The sequence below is a fragment of the Anguilla anguilla genome, chromosome 6 (genome assembly GCF_013347855.1).
Source record: "Anguilla anguilla isolate fAngAng1 chromosome 6, fAngAng1.pri, whole genome shotgun sequence".
NCBI classification, from domain to species: Eukaryota; Metazoa; Chordata; class Actinopteri; order Anguilliformes; family Anguillidae; genus Anguilla; species Anguilla anguilla.
Genome location: NC_049206.1, coordinates 43,746,198 through 43,769,978, shown reverse-complemented (window position 1 = coordinate 43,769,978; position 23,781 = coordinate 43,746,198). Strand labels below are relative to the sequence as shown.

General features: G+C 41.9%; 1 protein-coding gene across 2 annotated transcripts in view; it reads right to left on the bottom strand.

Annotated features, from left to right (window-relative positions):
- LOC118228781 (proline-rich membrane anchor 1-like) overlaps positions 1-23,781 on the bottom strand; it is a 25,111-nt gene extending 1,330 nt beyond the window's left edge. Inside the window, exons 1-4 of one of the 2 annotated variants that reach the window (XM_035420194.1) lie at positions 23,342-23,781; positions 22,732-22,848; positions 20,767-20,917; positions 6,550-6,670 (exon numbers count right to left, since the gene is read on the bottom strand). In XM_035420194.1, coding sequence (XP_035276085.1) covers positions 6,550-6,670; positions 20,767-20,917; positions 22,732-22,824 — 365 coding nt within the window. In that variant the 5' untranslated portion in view covers positions 22,825-22,848; positions 23,342-23,781. The remainder of the gene's footprint in view (positions 1-6,549; positions 6,671-20,766; positions 20,918-22,731; positions 22,849-23,341) is intronic. The other variant, XM_035420195.1, reaches the window with a different exon arrangement.

Sequence of the window (23,781 nt, the reverse complement as noted above, 5' to 3'; positions counted from 1 at the left end):
GGAGCATTTAGCTCTATGTCCTGTATATCCTGTGACAGAACAGGAACAGTGCAAAGAACAGCTTTCAAACAGAGGATGACTAGAGAACGCATTGTGTGTTCCAAGCTGACTGAGAAGGACTGCGTATCTGTAATAAATTTACTTAACCTCCCATTCCATCCTTTAAAGGAAAGCTGCTTCTTGGCTGACAGAATGACCAAGGTATTTTCCACAAAAGGAGATTGATGTTTTTTTTGTGCTACAAATAAGAGTTGTGAGATGAATCAGAACAGGTTTATGAAGCTTAAATGTGCAAAATGTGCCTTGTGGTGGGGGTCTCACTACAGCAGATTGGTGGACACTGATTCTGTAAGCATGACATATTGTGCACCTGCATCTGTCAAGTTCTAGATGGTTCTATGAAGCTAATGGAACCTCACAAGGCTTATATTCAATCAACATTTGACCTTAACTTTGACTCAAAACTATGTAGTACCAGTATTACTTGGAAGTCAAATTGCCAGGTGGACGTCTCCTGGCATAACCTGGTGGGCTGCCCTACCTAGCAGTCACCTTTTTCAGTCAAGGTCCTTCAATGAGCGCATGCAATGCCCTGAAGCCCTGAAGGACAGTGGCGGTTGGGTAGGCTCTGGGTCCTGGCCAAGCTTGGCTTTGTGCCAGGGCTGCTGGCAGGATCATTGTCTGAGGGCCTCAAAACTCACATAAACATGGTGCTGACTGAGTAAACACTCACAAGCTCATGACATCGGTCATTCGGCAACTGTTTATATTTGGGCTTATAAAGAACAGATAATGATAAACAGCATCACTCCCACAAATGCATGAGGAATTCCCTAGTATTTGTAACAAAAAAACTAATATTTAATATTTAAAAAAATCCCAGCTCTGAAACAGACCTGATCAAAATATAACCCCTTTAAACTATTCGTTTTGAAGACATTATAAATGATTTGTTATTCTGATCCAAAAAATCCATGGTAGTGGTTCCATGTTCCATGGTAGTGGTTGAGCTTCTAGGGCCTGAAAATGCAAATTAACACAAGAAGTCCATACCATAATAGGAGCTGTTTATATAATTGGATGATCCAGACTCAACGCTATGAGTAACTCAGCCAGCAGCGTCAAGCTGGCCCCCATTTAACAGCATTGAAATCATGGCTTTCAAATTAAAAGTACAAACTTCCAGGTCTTCCTCTGATTTAGTATGATGCTGAAATTGAAATTCTTTAACCAGTAACCTTCAGGAGATTAATAAATAAGCGCATCACAGATAGCCAAGCCATCTGGTGATACTAGTAATACGACACTTTTGGTGTTGGACTAATAATGGATTACATTGATATAATGCTTTTGGCTTTGGAAATCTCAAAGTGCTTTACTGTTAAAAGGGAAAGCTCTTCCCAACCACAAGATAACATCTCATGTCTTCTTGGTCCAGAGGGTGGCCCACTAACACCACTTCCAGAAGTAGCTTTGTTCTCCAAAGTCTCCAAGTAAGCCCAGTCCTGTACAACTTCAGCCACCAGGTACAAGTGTAAATATAAACTGTCCTGGATTAAAACTTCTGCTAAAAGCCTGAAACGTAAGCTATGAAGGAAACAAGAAATTCAAAGGGTAGTATGGCTGTTGGTATTAAACAGGAAGTGAGCTGCTGAGCCTGGTAGTAAGCATGGTTATTAAGAAAGGCTTAAGACAGATTGTGACGTATCCATTCAGTGGGATCAAACCAGAAGCTGATCGATGTAAACACATGGAGCTGCTTAGTTCCAGTTTTTCTCCGTTAAGTAGATATGTCAGACTGAAACACCTACTGGGAAAGATGAGTTTTTACCAGACTGTTAAGACCAGTGACGTTCAAAAACTGCATTCAACATGATTGTCAGGAGTGGGGCTGTGAGCACTGGCTCAGATAAACACAAAAATAAGCTTGTATGAAGCAGACTCCCACAATCTCTCTCTCACACACACACACACACACATACACGGACACACACACCCACACAAGCATGGACACACACGCACACACACAAAAATAAGTTGGTTCCGAAAAGTGTTGTGCTTACGCCTACCTTCTATTTATAGGCACTTTTGCGGCTAATGAAATCCCCCTACTGCCATTCCAGTGAAACTACAGAGCAGAGGAGTGCTTTCCTGGCTCTATACGCCATTCCGGGCCTCTTCATTCAACAGAAAGGCCTCAAAATAATCCCCGGTGGTTCTCAGACCAGGCCTTCAATAATGAATGGAGTGCAATGCAAACATGCCAGGTGGCTGCACAACACTTTGCAGGTACAGATGAATATTTCATACAGCGGCTCTGTACAGCGTCTCTGCTAGAAACCGGGGTGGTCTATGTTGGTTATATTTCAAGACAAATTCAGCAAAATGGGACATTTAACTAAAGGATCACTACTTTGGTACCAAAAAGTGAAAAGTCATTTTGAAGGGTATTCTAATGACGAGGGACCAATGAATGTATACTGAGCTTACTATATCAATGCAAAGAAAACTGACACGTACTGCTCAAGGACATGAAAGAATATTTAAGCAGGAGTAAATTTGAGTCTGTGCTTATTTTGTCCTAAAGCTTGTCTGCCCTGTTTTGATATGAGGTATGGAAATCTTCATTCACAGCAGCTTTAAAAAGGTTAAGTAGCCATTCCTGGCTCAACATACCTAATAATAATAATAATAATAATAATAATAATAATAATAATAATAATAATAATAATGTAGTCCTTGTCCCTCTGCCACTACAGCAAGCTGAAAATGGCACCGACATCAGTTTGTATACATTATCTCTATCATCTGTCCTCCGTTAGCCGTTCAGCAATGGCTGTTTTCAGAGATCCTATTTGGAGTCCTATCATTTCTCTTTGATGCCAGAAGCATGGATGAGGATTTATCCCCTCATCCCCTCTCTGTCTCTGACAGATAACATGGAGAAAAGACAAGACTGAGAAAAATTAAAACTTCTACAGGCATACTTACTGGGATATCAGACCCATTGGGGACTACAACACCCATGCCCCCCCCCCCCCAATCTCTCCCATCCCCTTTTTCTGGCATCTAATACGCTACAGCCCCTCTCTGGGGACCACCAGTCTTATTTTCACTGGGAAAGCCCATTCCCATGGTATTTTACAGCTATTAATAACACTGGCTATTTTCCTCTGACAAACCTTTGGCGCTTTGATATTGACTAAGCGTACCCATGCGGACGCACAATTTCTGCTAGCCAGCTTTGATGGAGACTGACTGAGACATTTTGATTACAGTGCATAAAACATGTTTTCCAAACTTAATTTACCACATGAGAAATACATACTGTTGGACATTGATTTAAAACGGAGGCCACCTCACCTATTGCTGACAGAAGCTGATTCCTAAATCTGGTCCAAACTTTTTCCACAAACAAACGCATTATTAAGAGCCTGATACTGAGGATGGAGAGACCACCAGGACAACAAATTTTGTCTTAGATGTGAGCACTACAATATCCTGAATGGCAACGATTCAACCTGCTTCGGGGGGTAAACGGGGGTCACTGATCATGGACAGGTCTGCAGCCTACATTGTGAAAAGCAGGTGAAGGCTTCCACAAGAATGCTGTCTGAATGTTGAATTTTGGGTGCACTTGGCTACTGGTATGAATCATTGATTATTAGACAGATTATGTCATGAGGTTTATCAACCATTTTCTTATTACCTTTACATGGGTTGTTGACTTTTGCCAGAAAAAAATGTTAATTATAATGGCAAAAGTACAACTGAAGAATGTTGCTGAATCTGTTTTTGGGTTTGGTTGGTTGATCTTGAGCTAATTAGGCAGTTGGGATGGTATTGCTCGGCTAAGCAAATCTATAAAAGCTCTAATAAAGCACATTCAAATATTCATGAATAGAAATAAAACTTATGTAATAAATGCAGAACCCATTCCAGGCAGAAAAAGATGGTTAAGAAAGACCATGCCCTGACCCTATAACATTTTGCCAACTTACAGTAAACCTAAGCCATTTTACAAGTCTCTGTGATGCTCACATATGGAGTTATAAAGCCTTAAATAGCACTACCAAAATGGGCAAGGATTGGCCAGATTTTGCATCTGCACAAAGGGGTTAATTCATGGTAGCCATGGATTTGTAAATGAGTGTCATTTACATACCACTGACAGTGGTGCACTGTGTACTGGGTGTCCTAGGCACACCCGGATTTTTATTGGTGCCACCAAAAGTTTCTATGGTATGGTACAAATTTCTATGGTACTCCTACGAGTGGAACTTTGGCACCGCTGCATACACAACATTAAAGGAAGTCAGTGCTCTTGACACATTGTTATGACTGGGCTCTCAGATGAGGCTTTGCTAAAAGCATTAAATGAAAAAAGACTTTGTGAAAGCAAAGCCTTGTTTTCCTGCTTCTCCACACTGATGTCTTCCACAGGAGGCACAAAACGGGCTCCCTCAACCTCCTTAAACGTGACATAAAAAAGGTTAAGCATTTTATTATTTTGATATCATACAAGTGCCTTGGATGACAAAAATGGGTTGGGATGAAAATATTTTCAAAAATATTGTTTCTTTTTGTCAGGCTCCAGGGTTGGAACTCAAAAGCAGACCAAAAAGTCCAGTAAGAACGTGGCGATTTATTTCCAAAACAGGGTACAGAATCAGCAACAGTCTCGTAGTCAGAAATACGGGCGCAGGTCGAAAATCCAGAAATCCAAACACAAACAGGCAAAGGTACAGAATCGGGAGCAGAGACCAGGTCAAGGGAAACAGGCGGAAGTCAAAAACCAGAAGCTAGGATAATAGAGCAGGCAGGCTAAATACGTAGTCGAAAAACAGGCAAAATTCAAAAACCGGGAAGTCACAGAGATACGGAGTAACGGCTTGAACGGCAACTGACAAAAACAGAGGCACGATCTGGCAAAGACTAATGGGCTAACCGAAAATATATCGCAACAGAACTAAGTGGACGATGAGACGCAGGTGAAGATGGCTGCCGATGCTTGATTGAATGATGAGGTGAGTGGGCGGGACTAGGAACCTAAGGAAAAAAAACCAAAGCACACCCCATGCACTCACACACACAAAAAAACGCAAAAAGTAACAAAATAAACCGATAAAAAATGAAATAAACAATAAAGAAACAGGAACACAACGGAGACTCAGGCTGACTTCCTGACACTTTTATTTTTTATTGAATGTCCCTTGTCATGAGGTATCAGCATAGTACAGTATATGGTTCTTGAGATTAAGACCAGAGACTCATGTCCCTTACACTGGACAAAAATGAATGGCTAGGTCTCATAGGTTAAAACACTGAATAAATCCCACTCAGCGGTCTGTGAACGGTTCAAGCCTAAATATGGCATTTCACTTCCTGTAACAGACCCAAAGAAACTGGTCTGTGAGTCAGCCATTCAGTGACTCCAGTGACCACACCAGCCCTTCTTCCCAGCAAACTTTAGTAATTTGGTGGGAGGTGGCTTCTGGGTGTGTACATTTAGAGGGAAAGACATTTAGAGGGAATTCTGTGGGGAAAGCACGACTCTTCATGATCCGCTGCAGTACTCCACCTGGGATTGAAACCTGTACCTTTCTGGTTGTAGGTCAAATAATCTAACTGCTCTCTGACATGCCATACTGTAATTCTGCAGACAGACAGATAGACAGACAGTACCTCAGCTGGTACAGGTAACTGACAAGAGATTCACATAACCTCAAAAAGTGCACATAAATTGCTCAAATTTAATTTGCGAAACATGGCAAACTGATTAACAAAGTCATGAGAAGATGCGTTTGTAGGAAGCTGGTAAATGTGTCTGTCTCAAGCTCTGGATCACTCCCCCTCTTCCAACCGCCCACGCATGCGAGCACGTTAATGTGCCCTCCAACCCCCTGGGGGCGCTGCGTCACCCAGGGGCCTCCTTCCATTTTAGCGTCTGCTTAATTGGCTGAATTCAGCTGTCTGTCTGGAGCCATTTCACTTCGAGGCCTTTGTCAGACAGCCTGTATGTCTGCTCCCCTGGCAGCATTACCTAACCGCCAGCACGCATAGGGATCTCATCGTGCCGTGCTTGACCTCACAAAGCGCAGCGCTGAGGTGCTTGTCTAGGCTTTGGACTGACATACACCTGTTTTCTAGACTGAGACACATCTGTTCCCTGATGCGTCTCAGTCACTTTTATGCTGACATCCACCTGTTACCTGGTCTGGCGTGCATCTCACTCCCCATACAGGAACAGGAACAAAGAAAGGGTGTGCATATTTTCACAAGTTTTTGCAAATTTGAGAGAGACGCCACGACGTGTGCTGTGGTTTAGGTTATTGTGGTTCACTACGGTTGAGTATGGTTCAGTATGGTTCAGAGTGGTGGAGTGCAGTGTGGTCCACTGTGGTGCAGTGTGGTCCAGTGCAGTTCAGTATGATTCAGTGTGGATTAGTATGGTGCAGTGTGGTGTGGTGCACTGTGGTGCAGTGTGGTCCATGTGTGGTGGAGTGGGTGAGGTACAAGGTGAGTGAGTATAAGAGCAGCGAGGCCTACCTCTTTATGGCTTTATAGCCGATGATGGCCGTTAGGAGAAGGAATACCACAGAGACGCACCCCACCGTCCCCAGCACCACCGTCTCCTTCCACCATGACTCCACTGGGGGCACGAGTGGATCTGCAGGAAGGGGGTGGTTAGAGTCCAGCCTAAAATCCTCCCAGCAATACTGTGAAACATTCAACAACCAATATTTAAAAAAATGACACAAAGTGCACAAACTTCAATGTTGGGAATTATGACACATTCTACAGAATGAGACAAATCTCAGCAGTTATGAAATGGGCATTAGTATTACCTATGGCATGCTTACACAGATGCACTGTGCCTTACACACATTGGACTGAGGTGAAAGCCAAAACAGTAAACTTCTATAAATATCAGTGCATTGGAAAAAATCCAACAGCAAAGAAACATGAGTGCAATTTCACAGGGATACTGTGATTAATAAATATGAGCCTTTGACATTGACCAACCCCATAACAATGGCTATTTGCCAGATTAGATAGTAGGTGTAAATGTGTTAAACAATTTGTAAGATGCCTTTGAAATAACTATCAGTTACTTAGAAGACCACTACCTCTGCAAATAACCATAATGTTTCACCATTCAAATAATTTGTACGTGTACTTAAGCTGCACAATACTGTATCACACCATGTTGTATTGGAAAATAAATCCCTGAGGAATAATGCAATTAGCTCAAGGTTGGACAGAACTGATTCCTGAAAACACTCAACGGTCCCGTAATGAGAACCACTTACGATGAATAATGTACAGCATCTATCTTTATCTCAGTCTCCTTTGTGAGAGATGGAAGATTCCCTGGATAACTGCTGATCTAAGATACCCCCCCCCCCGACACACACACACACATACCCACACACAAACACACACAGACACCCACACACACATGCACATACACACACATATGCACATGTCAAGAGGATGAGACGAAACCAAGCAGTCATTTTTTTATAAATACATTGAGTAGATAACTCAGCAGGGTCTGTTATAATCCATAACATCCCTATGTATAACATAAGGCAAACAAATTTATATCTAGAATACAATAAAACCAGGTCATAAGTAAGTCTAGGACTGGTCAGGGCTTAAACATATATGTATAATAAACGCCTCAAGTAACAGCAAGTGTAATAATTATAGTTCGTACTAAATGCCCAGCAAAAATGACTCTATACTGTAGAGTGTGGAGGAATCTGCAGGCTTTACTACAGGACCAAATTATGTGGGTGGATACCATACAGTTCTCATGTTGGTAGGTCCCTTTAGTGCTCTTATATTGAAATTCCCCAGAATCCAGGCCTAGATAATTACAATATGCTGATTATACAATACCATAGCATTACTCAAACCACACAAAATTCAATACCGAAATAATTACTTTGGTTGGCCAACACAGCAGCAGCAGATTTTATCCATTTTTTTAATCATCTTGATGGATCTGAAAGCCAACATTTGCTTTGAATAATAGGAATCGATTAACAGACTCAAACACAAAATTTGCTGATAATCTGAGGAAAAAGCAAGAGGAGAATTGAAGGCAAAACTATTCTCCAGGGCAGAAATCGATCCCAAGGAAAAGAGTGCATGGGATAAATGTAAGGTACGGCTGGCATGCAGCAATAACCAAAAGCTGGAATGAGTGGAGTAAAAACAAACTAAGATTAACCAAAGTATGTGACCTTCACTTATTTGGCTATTTCCAAATAGACAAAGAATCCCACGACACACCTTGAGTGGTACTTCTCAGATAAAAAAGAAAACTGCACCTCGTTCAAAACCACAAATCAGAAATTCAACAGCAAAATTACAAATTTTCCTGTTTTTCTGACACTCTGAATCAGATCAGACTTGACCTGCCCTTGGCCTCCTTGGAGAAGCAGGAAACTGCTGGGGTTGTCTGGGGTACTATTGATCGAGTGATTTCTGAAAAGTAATGGTGTACAGCAAATGTACTTTCATAGTTATTATTGTTCTTTCAATGCAATTTGGGGAATTCACGGTTCATCTCTTTTTCCTATTAAAACACTCTAGTCACTGTTCAGTGATAATCATTTCTTCTGGAAAATGGACTTCTAATTGAACAACAATTGCCTCAAACCAGAGGAAAGTTTACTTATTCCAGGATAAGTTTTCACTTTGTGGCTGTAAGTGTAAGTCTTCATAGATTAAATCAGTTAATAAAAATGCATTTAATGTAGATTTTTTAAATAAAAACAATCTCAGTTTTACAGGAAATAGAGCTCTCTCTGTTTATGTGTTATCTCAGTTAGTTGGCCTACATAACAGTGTTAATATGAACAATATTCTCCCTGTGCAGAATGATATGGTTTTGACTCTAGGGGGATGGTATGTGTGCTGTATTTTGAGTGCAATGGCTGCTGGGACTTTACGGAGGCTTGGGCTTGCATCACGACAGGCCACTTGTCTAGTGTGCCCCCTCGCCCCCTCGCCCACTCTCTCTACATGCACATCCCTCTCTCTGTCCTTATGGAGGTGTTCACCAGATGGGCTCTGGATTCTGTATTCCACATTGGTTCCCAAACAAAAACACGGAAACGACTGCACACACACACACACACGCACAAACACACGCACACATGCACACGCATACATGCACACACACACATGCACAGGCACATATGCAAACACTCACACACACATATGCACACACATGCATACGCAAACAATAACACACACATATACACACACACACATCGCACATGCAAGCACATACACACACACACACACACACACACACGCGCACACACAATTAGCTCTCTCTCTTGCCCGCTCTAAAAACAGAAGCTTCGAGGATGTTTATAATAAATATCAATGCCTAGTACAGTTAACATAGGTTTGCGGCAGGCACGCGTATCTGCGTGTGCATTACTGAATGTGAAGGAGTTCAAGGGGCCAGCGCAGCTGTCGTGATGCGGCGGAGCCGCCACCGCCCATCTCGTCCTACGCTGCGCCCCATCGCATCCCACAACATCCGATCTGCAAATGCGCAAAAGCGCCAACAAAAACTAATAAACCTGTCAGCTCGATTGGAGTGTGCGGAGACTGCAGGTTCATCTTGAGTGACGTGCGCATGTGTTACCTCCGTACCGTAGAACTGCCAGGGTGGAAAAAACCACATTATGTTTAATAAGAAGAGCAGCTGGCCCTCTGGTCTTGACTTGCGAAAAGTTGTGGGCGTGTCCTTAAAAAACCGCTCGGCCTCAGCTGCACCGCCCACTCAGCAGCTTCTCAGTCCCTGCCTAAAATACAGCCAATCGGCACGCAGCCTTCCAGGGCTGAATAGCGGTCTGGCTCGAATAAACACAATGATGGGGCCGTCCATAGGGAATGGAATGCACCAAAAGGCCAAAAGACAAATGGTGAGGCAAGAAGCAACACGGTACTCATGATGGAGACTGAACACAGCGTCACTTCCTGCCTGCGAAGTGTAAGGGTCATTGGTGCAGTGGGTGGAGCAAAACTGATAGTATAATGTGAATGCAAGGTAAAAATGATAGTTCTCAACACCTCATTGTGATATTTTTGCATTTCCAGAATGGGACACTTCTGTTGTACACATTAGTTAAACCCTTACCTGGACTTGGTTTAGCTTCAGCTACACACATGCCAAATGTACTATATTCAAAATGAGAGCTGTGGAAGTTGCTATGGGTAAGGGTGTCTGCTAAGTAATAAAATCATGCCAAGTCACAGTTTGGAAAGCTTCCAGCATACGCAAGTAGGAATAACTGATGTAGTGTTTAATACAAGCAGTACAAGCCAACATATGTTACAGATATCGGATATGAACATGAATTACTCTTATGGGGACCCAGCAGAGAGAGGCATGCTGGGACTATATGGGGGCGTGTCTAAGATTCTCTTTCCTGCACAGCTGGAGTATCAAGCTGCAGGGAAACCACACCACTGACCTCAGGGAGCAAAACAAGGCTATTTTTGTACTGCAGTCTAATTCTAATGCAATTACTGGTCTTGGGATTGCTTGTCCAAATGGATTGCAGTAATGAGAGGACTGATGACACAGAAGACAATAACAAACAGTTCTGACATAAACAGAAAAGTTCTTGTTACAAATATACAATACTTGGACTAATTATTTAATTATTCTTGGAGCATGTTTCTACATGCATAGTTATACTGTAGTGAAGAAACATCTGCTATAGACCCAAAGGATAGGCATCACGTACTATGTGGAGTTGGGTACCAAAGCCAGGGGTGGACATTTTCGAGGATCTTGAAAATTTGATGACCCCTGTTAAACTGCATGTGAAGTCCCTCCCAATACTAGCTACAGGACCTGTGAAAACGGACCTGCTTGCATCCGCGCAGCCAATCACTGTGCTTCGTCCAGCATTACCAGGAAAACATGGGCTCCAGTGGGTGGCTCATCACAGCACAGAAAAGCAGAGGTCAGAGGACATCGCACAGCCTCCAACATGGCTGCCTACCCTCCCAGCTCCCCACTCACTGGCCATGTTCCAAAAGGAAATGTGTGCCCCGCAGTACACCAGATCCAAGCCTAACAGAAGACAGTTCTGGAAACATTTATACACTGCTCCAAAAAAAAAAAAAAAAAAGAATCAGTCAGCATGCAAGATGGGCTTTGGTGCAGAGTGCTGAATGTTGAAGCGAGCCACACTTACAAATGATGCTGGAATTTTTTTCCCTTTAAACATGTAAAATAAGGGGTTCCCATAACTCAAAAGAGGGGGAAAAAAAACAATAATTGAAGGTGAGAGCCATATTATCAACTTTCCCAGTCATAGTTCCAAATCAGTATAATGCACCCCAGAGGTAGCCAGGAATTTAAATTCAACATTTGCATTAGAAAACTACCAAACACATACAATAATGTACAGTACATTACAGCTCACAATCTACTCTCTCATATTCTAGCAAAGCTCTTGTAAACCGTAGATCACAAGTGCGGATAAAATGCCATTGATAACACTTGGTTGGACCTCCTGTAAACACAGTTAGCAAATGGTCCAGTCATACAGTGCCAGATCTGCTTACAGTGTTAATATAACACTAATGCTAACAGAACCCTTTGAACAAGACTCAAAAAACAACAACAACAAAAAAAAACCCAACAGTGAGAAATAGCCTAAATAACTGCATCCCTCCACAGGCCAAAATCAACAAGGATTACCAGCAGAAGCACAAAAAGCAACATAAAACTGCAGCATCTATTGCCTATCATTCCATAGCCTGAAGAATGAAGGAAATGACAGCTTGGGAGATCGTAATTATGGCACGTGTGAGCTGGAAACTGAGAGTGCCCATTAACATCTTAGGCATTTGGCAGCGCAACGATTACGCAGTACACATACTGCATATGCTGTTTTAGGAGGCTGCGTGGAGTGTTAGTGTGCTCGTCTTTGGGACTCTCAATGCCTCTGTTCATCCATAAAACGGCAGTTAAAAAGATATGGCAAACCTGAAAAGATATGGCAAACCATAAATGACGAGCAGTTCTTGTTGACGTGCTTTTTCGTTTAATTAAATGACTAAATATATGTCCTTTATTTGCTTCGTCTGTGTCCTTGTAGAGAGGGAACCTCATTAAGCAAGGCCAAGGCTATTAGATCAGAATATCTTTCTATCTGCTCCAGAGGATAAGTAGATTATTAGCCTGGCCCAGCTGGCAGCTGATCGGACATGGTCATTTTTGGTGGTTTCTTGGATACATAAATCATTTCCCTTTCCTTTAGGGTTCATTACTGGGCTAATATGGGCAGCCACACCAAAATTAATAGAGTGAAACAGCCCTTTATTCTGAGGGCTGTCTGTTTGCTGTATCCAAACATAAGGGCTTATGGGTAACTTTGGAACTCTATGCCTTCTTCAGGACCACTGATGAGGCAATCAGCCCCAGCTGTTCTGACTAACGATGAGCTGCAGCTGTGCCATGCCTATGATAAGGAGTGGCATCGTACATGGACCTGCAGTACTCCTTGTGCAAGGTCTGAGCTGTCCAATGTCCTGTAACTCAGAGTGTGGGCTATCAGTAGTCCCACAGCACCCCTGTGGGTGAAATCTGAGCTGTCCATGGTCCTGCATCACTCCTGTTCTGCATACCGTGGCAAGTCCTGGCACAGACGTAAGCACTATGCTCTGCCATGCTAAACTTATGCCATGGTGGAGCCAGAATGGCCTCAGCCATCACCCTGCCAGAACCAGGGTCATGTGACTGCCTGACCTCTGAGACTACGGGTAGGCATGACAAATTGCCAGGGCTGCAGCATGCTTTCAGCCAGATTGCTCTGCATTGCTCTGCCGATGAAAAGATTTACAGGGGGCAGGATCCCAATGAAGTGATGGGGGGATCCCATCTCATTCTCTGTTAACTGGACAGTATGAATGCGGGGAGAGAGAGAGAGAGAGAGAGAGAGAGAGAGAGAGCGAGACAGAGAGAGAGAGAGAGAGAGAGAGAGAGAGAGAGCGCTTTCACATGACTCAGCTCAGCTGTCACAGGACCAGTTCTCAACAAATGGGTTCGCTTAGAGTAAATCTGAGAAAATCTACAGATGCTGTAGATTTTAGTAGTACAGGAAATTGAGGCACCGGAATGCTGAGGTTGATCAAATCAAAATCAATCAGGGATTCAATCGGGTCAGGGATTATGGGGGAGAGGGAGCCTTGCATGTCTTGAGGAAATTGCAATAAATCAGGAAAAAGGCCGTTGTAAATAAAGGGCTTTCAAGGTTGTTAAGCTAATGCTGTGGGTCTCAGAAATCAATTTAACCTGGACCGTAAATGTAAATGGACCATGCACAAAATGTAAGTTCTCTGTAAAATACATTTTAGCATTACCTATGTGTTAAATGTTCCATGCTATATGTAAGTTAATATAATATAAATATTACTCTGTGGTGACTGCTTGAAGGAATGGAGTATAAGGTGGGACATTCACTTTCCAACGTCATGATGTAACCTCCAGAAAATAATGAGTAGTCTCCCATTTACCCTTGAATTAGTTCAAGAGACGGTTGAGGAGTTCCTCAGACTGAGTGAAAGAAACTGAGTCCTGGTCATTTACTGAGATTTAGCTAACAATGACCACTAACAGCACAACCCAGGGGATATGACATCATACATTTAAAACATTATGCGTCAGTGTCATCACTTTGACTTCTGCTATCTGGCTATTGCCCCTCTGAGCATCAGTCAATAAAAATAAAGGAGATGTCAACTTTTTCATATACAAATACACACATAGATACTCGTGTGTGTGTTTGTGTATTTCAAGGAATCAAGTATTTCTAACAGAATTACTGAATGACCACAAATAATTAGAAGGCCTCCATACACGTAGAAATTGTGAAATATACTTGTTTCAGATTCATTCACCAGATGGCCCTTTCAGTTTACTGAAGTACTTTTTATTTTTAAAATCTCTGGAGCCTTTCATTTAAATCTCCAAGTTTATCAGGCAGCATGAGTTCAATACGGACAGGCTGGTTATACAATAAGCCATCGCATGCAGGCAAAGACCGCTTAAGCAGCCGAACAGCTGCCTGAAAAGGAACAAAACGTCTACACGAGTGGAAAATGTTTTGTCGTGCACGCAATGTTGTTAGTGTAAGAGGGAGACGTTTCAGACTCATACACAGCCATGCAAACAACTGCCCACTTCAGCGGTTTACAAGAGCTCGACTTGGCTTGCGTTCTCTACGAATTTGCACAAGAGCAAATATACTTGTGTACACCGACTCGCCGGTGCGTTATGTAAGTTCTTCTAGAGGTCTCTCGCTGACTTCCAATACAATTTGACCCGCAAAAACTAAGTTGAAGCTGAAATGGAAAGCCAGGCACACTAAGTCGAATTGTAGACAACGGGTATGGTGAAACGTTTTTTGGGTCCTATTACATGATGATGTGAAAGTAGAGGGAAAAAGGCTAGCACCAACACCATCATCAATCTGTACTTCAGATGCACACATGCTCATTTAGCTAAAATGCTGTTCGTTTACAGTAATTCTTGTATCCTAGACTAAACAAGTCCAGTTTAGGGATGGTTTCCCAAACATGGATTAAACCTATAGCCCTAGACTAAAAACATTTTTTAATGGACATATTCATTGAATTTTTCTTTCAGTCTAGAACTAAGCTTAATTCATGGGAAACCAGCCCTTAATGTACGGTTGTACATCATATTCCCAAGGGTTAAGTATTAAGACTTTGAACTACTCAATGTAATAGACAATTAAATATGGGTATTCCAGAATCATTTTGCTGAATCATTAAGGTGTTGGCACAGAAATACATGATAATTTTATGACCTTGAAAATAGCATACGGCAGGGTCCTTCTAAATAAAGACACACACGCAACCAAATGGGATTTGGACATCACCTGCTGTCAGTCCACGACCACGCCCGGAGGTTCCATTAGTGGTCAACAAGCGTATGCGTTCCTCACCCCCTTAATGCAATCCCACAGCACTTAACCAATCTCCTAATGCCGATCCATTAATGCTGCCTTTTCCGGAAATACCTGGCCTGGTTCGATTGATCCTTGTCACATCAGCAGATGGGCTGGTTGACAAATTGGCTTGACCGTCCCCCAGGCCTTGTTAAAATGACACCAGATGACAGTGCTTTGGAGGTGTTGGGCAATGGAGGCTCATGGGGTACTGAAGTAGTACTGGGGGTCAGTAAGGGGTCTGGTGGAGGACTGCCATTTGTCCCTGATTTTCTCAGGGGTTTATGTGGCTAATAAACTTTCAGTAAACCTTTGCCCTTAAATTTGACCTCTAACAAAAATGTGAGTGTTGTTTTTTTTTTTTGGAGAGCTAATTTTGATGAGTGCAGAACTTCCCAAATTGTGTTAATTTATTTTAGAATGTTTGCATATATTTGTATGTCACAGTTATGTTAAAGTGTCAATTAAGGCCACTCACACACTGTAACATTACAAACAAGTGTGCTAACCAGAAACAATGACTGTGGCTGTCAGAACCCCCGGCAGTTTCCCATAAATGACTGTGATGGGAGAGAACCTTCCGGTCAAATGGGCGTCTGCATTCTACCTGCACCAGTGGCATGCAGATCATTGTACTCGTATAGAATGACAGTGTAGCTCAGCTATTGAACTGTGGAGTGAAAAGAAGCAGCTTGCTCGAATATTATTGGGTATGCTAATGTGTAAAAGAAAAATAAGGGATAAAACTGTTAAAATGTCCTGACAAAAATGAAACAAATAATTTGCTGCAAGACAAAAACCAGGTTTCTGCTTCAGATGCACCCTGCATTTGATTGATGGGAGGCGGACTCAAACTGACTGGTCTTTGGGGAGGAAGATGGCAAGTACAGTGGAGGTTTCTGAAAAAGCATGGCACTTCACAAAACATGCTATGTGACACTGCTTTCATACATATTTTTGGATTCATATTTCCATGTTTATCAACCAACCGATGATTTAACCTTTCTAGCATACCTGCAATTAATGGCAAGCATCTGCAGGGTAAATAATAAAACAGAAATAATTTTAAACATGAAGCAGTCACAAAAAGGGGGGGATGACAGTGTGTCGAACAACTGAACCTCTAATCACTGATTCCCTGAAGGAAATATGAAAGCTATTTTCATAAGTACACCTGGGCTACATGAAGCAATCTAAAAATGTCCCACATATTCATAATCCTATTTACGTCATATTTATAATCCTATTTATGATCAACATCCCACCATAGGGGTGCTAAGATGGACAGGGAATTTGCTGAGAATAACAGGAATTATGCCTGTGTTTTTTTCATACCTCTCCATTTTTCCTCCCAATTTGGAATTCCTAAATTGCAAGCGTAGGCCATCCCAGCACTATAAAATCCTCTGCTCTCCATGTTTGAGAGTGCATTCAACTCTCTGAGAGTGAGAGTGTTCACTTTTGACTCGGTAGTCCTGTAGCTGTGATGTTGCAGATTCCGCACAGCTAATGTAGCTGGCTAATGTAGACTGCCAGCGTCTGCTGGACCAGAGGAATCTGCTTATTGAAACTCCAACTCCCTGGGCAATGATGTGGCCAATAATACATTTCCCCATGGGAGTCGCTGTCAGCACAGCCACAGAAAGGATTGATACAGTCCTTCTGCTACACCACATGGACTGATACAGTTAACATAATCAAAGCCAATAACTGATAATATCATGAGAAAAAAACAGCGATTCATATTTTATCTACCAGTTTGCATTACCTTGTGTATTTTCTAATGAGAAAAATTTTCCTTGAGCAGCTTTAGACATAAACTCCAAGTCCTTCTGTGCTTTACAGTGAAGATTTTTGGAAATATGGAAATGCTTCACCTTTATCATGCCAACCTGCAAATAACACTGTAGATTATAGAAAACCTCACGAAATCAGCAAATAGTCATCAAATATCATGGCTGTCTAAACCCAACATGTGTTTTTTGTCAAGTGCGCACTTGTCTGTGAAAAGCATTTATTGTATAATGACAGAGGAGGAGATCAAACCCTGCAGAAAAGTACTGCCTGATGGCTGAACAACAACCCAACTTCTGACAATCTATGGTACACCACAAACCCTGAGGGGAGGGGGGGGGGGGGAATATCCTGTGACACAATAAAACTTTATTAAACTAATATTACTAAATTTACTAATATTAGAAAAAGGGGAAATTTTTAATGGAAGTGATGGCAAGACAGGAATGTATTAGTATTTAAAAGGCATCTCAAAGCCTCTTGCTATGACAAAAACAAGAAGAGCATGAATGTGAGAACCAGCATATCCATTTGTCACCACGGTCTCACTCTGACCTCTTTCCACCTCCCTGGAGCTGAGCTCAGATGAAAAGCACTGGCCCGCGAGCAGCCCGGAGCTGGACAAAGCCACTAGCCGCGGCCACTGCCTGACCGCTGGGCCCTTATTGTTGTGCTTCATATCTAGCCACCCGGGCTGGCCGGTGGCTCGATTCACCGCAAACGTCTGCCAGAAGATCAGTGCGAGCCAGAGAAACCCCCTCCCCTGACCTTTAGACCAGCTGCTGAAAATAGACCTTGCAGGAATCTAATAATAATGCGTGTTCTATTTTGGTGTGGTTCCAGCTATTTTGGAATAGACTGATAAAATAACAAACTGCTTCTGCCCTACAGTGTTAGTGCATTTTCATTCCATATTCATCGTGCAGGGTGGATTTAAGGATGAACCATACATATTTGATGCACAAATGTGAATTCCTTTTACCACAGCCTGCACTAAAAGTTAAATAGCCACAGACACTCAAGGATCCAATATATACAGTACATCATATGTTTTGAATGTGCCAAAAGTAAATATACATTTTATAAAATATATTGATCATTGCCATGTGCATTTACGCACTTTGTACAACATCACACTGTAAACGGAATTATTTCACATTTAAATATTTTCAAATAGACCTACATTGGTGAAGGTACATATTCAATATGTACATACATTATATGTGTGCACACATATATCTATGGACATTCAGTGTCAAGTGATGTGGGAAAAGAGTCCTTCACAGTTAAGACTGTGAATGACATAGCACATTTTCTCAGATCCACTATAGAATTGAATACACTGTAGGATTTAATACAGTCAGGCAAAGTATCCCTTTATTTTTCTTTAACTTACTTTTTTAGTCCTTCATCCAAGAATACTTTTCCATTTTAAAACTTTTACCACTCTCCTGGGGCAGGAATGTGCTTTGAGTCATATTTGCCCCTGATTTTAGGTTGCATAGTCATCATAATTTCCTTTAAATTGTATTCTAAGTACAACCGAGGCAGAATAGCTAGGCATGCTGCCCATGTAAAACCAATACTCTGGCTTTAAGTCGCAACTCATAAAAATCTGCCAAGTCAAACCCTCAGCAATTTAACTGTAATTACCCAGATATCCATGCTGTGCCCCACATCTACAAGTCAACCCACTGCACATTTTGTTTGAAGCTTTGGAGGGTTTCAGACTAAAATTATGCTAATATGTATTCATGCGGTTAAAAATGAATGAAGTGCTTCCAATTTTGAATGGCTATAACTGAGGTGCTGGCAAAAAGAGAACTCATTAGGTAAAAACACACAGTCATTATTGCCCTGGGAGCTATTTGAAATAGTGTTGCTACAAATCAATTTTTTTTCACGTCCTTTCAAGTTTCAGACCCCAAAATTTAAGGACCCATAAATCTGTACATTAAACTACATCATAAATGCTGCAGACCATCAATAAAGTAATACAAAAATATGAATATTGAAAATGAATACTGTCCCAGATTCAGTTATTTCGGCTCCATATTATTATGATCCAGGACCAGTTTCTAAGGTCTTGCAGTATATTGAAAAAAATCTGGGAATGGCGCTTTTTAATATTAACTAAAAAGTTAAGTAGTTTAAACTACCTCTGTCAAAGGTTTGTCATTTAAAAGAATATTCAACCCCTTAATTTTTTTCTTCTAAATTATAGGACATGCTCAGCAAGCCTGAGCATGTATATCATATACAAAGAAATGTGGCCTTGTGATTAATGATTAATGATTAATTTTGAGTGATTAATCAACACAAAATTAAGGGGAGTGAGAGGTACTATTCAATCAGCTTATTAACTAAGAAAAAGTGCTTGGAAATTGGTCAGAGCACCGTTGAGAGAAAGCAAAGTTTGTAAACTGACTAAACATCACTAAAAACTCCTTTTCACAGTCAGATCCTCAACACTAAAGCAAACGTAAAGCATGTATTTATTGTCTGCCCACTCAGCTTTTGGGAAAATATACAACCTCCATCAGAAGATGCTTTTAAAAAAGGAGCAGAAACAAACCCAGATAAGCACCATGTCAGGCATAATAATCGGGTTTTACAGTGGGACGTATACAGTATATCCTGGAAGACTCACACTAATGCCACCAGACAGTTTCAGGACTGCTTAAAAGGGCTGCAAACACACCCTTGCCTTTCACCAATTGCGTACATCACTAATTTCACATATTTGTTCCCAGAATTATATTAATCCTTAGGGGAGCCATGCAGTGATCTAATCGCGGCTGCATGTTTACTGCGGTCTTACGAACACATTACACAATGCTAGTTTGAATCAGGCTGGGCAGACACTCCACACGCAACCTCTACTCTGTGCTTCAAACATAAATACTCTGCCTACATTAATGGGTTTACATAAAGCAGCACAACTAGGCCTACTGTGTAAAAATTAGCACCACCGACTCACGATAGTGTACTGAAGTGCTTTTTTTTTTACCCTTGGGGCGTGTGTGTGTGTGTGTGCGTGTGTATGTGTGTGTCTGCATGTGTGTGGTGGAGGATGGTGTAAAGAGGGGATATATGTCCTGTTGAGATATTAAAAACCTTGCCCACCCCCTCCCCCAGCTCTCAAAAGCATTCAGTTTCAGTTCATTAGCTTCTGTCTTATCCAGACTATAATTTAATGAACTCATCTGGGTCCTTGTGCTGGGGGGGGGAAAGCAGGCTGAGTTCCAGGATCTTCTCCCAGTTTTCCCCAGGGTCAAAACACTTTACAAATCAACCCACGCTCCACAAAGCCAAACACAGCCTCGTCTTTCCCTCAGTCCTCACCGACAGCCCAGGCCACTCTTTAACTGATCTTCCCTTTCCTGTTGCAGTGCAGCTTGGGTTGAGCACAACAGGGTGACACAGACACATATACTACCCCCTCATTCCAATCATTTAAATGTTAAACCAAGGTCCTAACTGACAGTGGTCATTAAAAGAATTCCCAAACTGCCTTTCTCAACCTTGCCACGTAACCCCCAAGGTCAAGGTAATGTATGGCACAAAATGGCTACTGTGGATCCCCCAAGTGGGCGCTAGACATTGATATTGGTTGAAGTGCGTTTCACTGTGATGTGCTTTGAGATCATGAAATTAATGTTATATAAATGCAATTCATTGTTGTTCTTCATTGTTTTTTTCTATTGCAAACACATTGAGACACACACTTTGGTCCATGCACCACCTTCATTTTGAACAGTGTTGGAACATTTGACCTCCAGAAGAAAAGCATTTCATATTAAGAGGAATTAGACCTCTGTTCAACCTACATGGCTACTTTGTAATGGCTCCCTTATGTTTAGCCATAGCCCAAAAGGGACTCCCTTGAGGGGCCGTGAGGGACCCAAATTTGGCCCAGTCCTGAGTGAAACGGAGCATGAGCACTTACCATGGTGGACGATAAGCCTGGGGAGCGGTGGCGGCGGAGGCGGGGGAGGTAAAGGAGGGTAGGGTCTACACTGGCACGCCAGCCGACAGCTCTCGCTCACCTTGTTCGTTGCGGTTCGCATGCACGACTTCTGCAGCTCACCTCGAGCAAACTGCAGACAGGGAGAGGCGGCAAGGAGAAACGAATAAATATCGAAAAGGTTCTACGGTATTGTGAAATAGTGTCACGTTATGGTAAGAGCATCTGCTAAATTGTTACATATAAATGTAAATGATCCACGCAGAAGCACGCAGTAGGCTGGCTCTGATCTCTCATACAAGAGAGATACGAGAGAGGTAGAGCGTAATAATTCCCCTGCAGGGCGCTCATTCACTTCCCACAAACTCGCATGCGCTTTTGTGCGGATTTTGTGCTGTACCAAACGAGGAGTTTCCACCTACGTACAACAAAAAAAGTCCAAAGGCGACTTCTACTCTGATATAACTCCCACCAGTTGAAGAGCCAGTTTAGGTTGTCTATTGCGGCATGGACTACTGCGCAGTTGCATATTAACACACTGTCCTTGTCCATCTGATAGCTGTTGCAATGTGCGCAACAACTGACCCTGCCCGTGGCCATAGTAGGCTTTGTAATATTAAATGTGTGCCTCGAGATCTTTAGTGGCGGTGCTGTTGTTGTTGTTTCAAGTACCATATGGGGAGACTACGGCTGCAGCCTCAAGCGCGATATTTCAACTAGATTGCTTAATTTACGCCAACAATTATTATAACGCTGCGGATGAAAGATGCAGTAATACTACTAGCAAAATGTAAACATTACAATAAAAAAACTTCGAATGCCATTCTATTCATGAGTTTATAAAATATTTTATATCATTTAATGTTAATATTGGACAATTTAAACGAACATTTTTTAAACAAAGTGCATACAGTTTGTATTGTTCTACATATACTTTGTGTCTGAGCTATTTTCAATATTTTACTCGTTGCTGTACATAGATATAAATACGGACTATTTTAAGTTTTTTCTCGGGCGGGTTGCGTGTTGCATCCATGCTTCAGAATCGTGATGCACGGAAACCACCATCAGCCTCGACTAAAAGCATATCGCAAATTACACAACTTTGTTGACAAACACTTGTCTCACGCGCATTTGGATGGAGCAGTCTGCTTGGATCAATGAACCCCATGGCATCCCCATTCCCCACTCCGCGGTAAAGAATGAGCGCTACTCGCTTGGTGGCGGGAGCGCCTTCAAGTTTGAAGTGCAGAAATTGAGTCTGAGTGTCCTGGATTGATACCAGATGCTTGTTTTTTAGTTAGCCCCAATTCACACTGTCCCCAAAATTAGTTTCACGCGATTAAAGAGGCTATGTATCATCTGTTTATATTCTTTCCACTGGACACCTCAGTAAATTAACACGCGAGACTGTATGTAATTAATTACTTTGTTCATACGTTGTGAAGTAAAGGCTTTTCTTGTAACTTATTTTCTCATTATGTCGTTACTGGACCATTTCCAGTTACATTAAATAATTTAAAAAACGATCTGATGTTGAGAATAGCCCCTTTAAAAGACGAAACACTGAAAGGTCGTTCGTCGAGGAAAGTATTTAAGTGGCCAAAATCAACCCTTCCGACCTGACAAAAATCAGCATGCCCAGAGCGTTTTCCAGTTCTGTTTAGTACACACAGGTCGATCCGATTGTGATATTTCAAATGTCAAAAGTCGTATACTTCATATAACATAGAAACCAACACAAAATGCTAAATGATTCACATTAGAAACATTCTCTATCACATCCTTTCTCATTTAATACAGAGTAACTGTTTCTTGATACTAATGTAAACTCTAAATTCGAGTGGTGATATAATGAAATATCATTCTGATGCTATGTAATAAAGATAACATTTTAAAAACTTTTCATTATTTTACATTCGAAAAAAGAAGAGTAAGAAGTCCTACCTGAAATAAAATGAAAAATGATGTGAGAAGACAATGACCAAACAGAGAAGGCCGAAAACTTAAACTCAGCGGCAATGTATATCGGGTCAGCATTCCTACTTCGCTCTTTTCACAGCCCTTAAAACAAGTAAACTGTCACTGAGCACGTGCAGTGTGTCTGCTGTTAATAACCTAATCCAATCTCCACAATTCGACAACGAAATCGCGATAAAATGATTGCCGTTTCTGTCACATTCTTGTCCTCGAGTCTTCGTTATAGATGGCATGAGAGAGATTGGAAGAACATTCGCCGCGCTCTGACTGATACTGTCAGTTTCATGACTTCAAAGTTGAGTCAGCTGTGCTCTTGCGCGCTGATCAGGTGAGTATCCAAAACGATGTTTAAGGTCGAAGTTCTCCGGTAGAAAAGTCGGCAGGTAAGGCAAAAATGAGAGAGAGAGAGAGAGAGAGAGAGAGAGAGAGAGAGAGAGAGAGAGAGAGAGAGAGAGAGAGAGAGAGAGAGAGAGAGAGAGAGAGAGAGAGAGAGAGAGAGAGAGAGAGAGAGAGAGAGAGAGAGAGAGAGAGAGAGAGAGAGAGAGAGAGAGAGAGAGAGAGAGAATTCCCTCCTTACCCAGCCATTAGAACATGTGTTGCAGCAGCTGAACAATGTCAGATTATTATGTAATTTAATGCCATTTAAATGACGACCCCCCACTTGGTTCCCAACTGATTAAAACATTTTAGGTATGCGTATAACTCTGAATAGAGAGTAAAGTCTCCAATAACACGATGCGTTCCTCTTTACAGTTCACACACTTGGTAAAACGCGCCCCAGGAAATCCTGCTTCAAATTTAATTCCCCTCGTTGGAAGAAATCCCGTAGGTGAAGAGCTGACCTCAAATTTCAGAAAAACTGGCGGATTAGCCTATCAGAAAAGTACAACGGGCGTAAGGAATTGATAAAATGAATCACTATCGGAGCCGGATATTATTTCCACGGTGTTTGCAAATAACACTTCGGTCGGAGTAGGCTACGTCACAACGTCCGTAAGGGAACACGGGGCGCGTCGG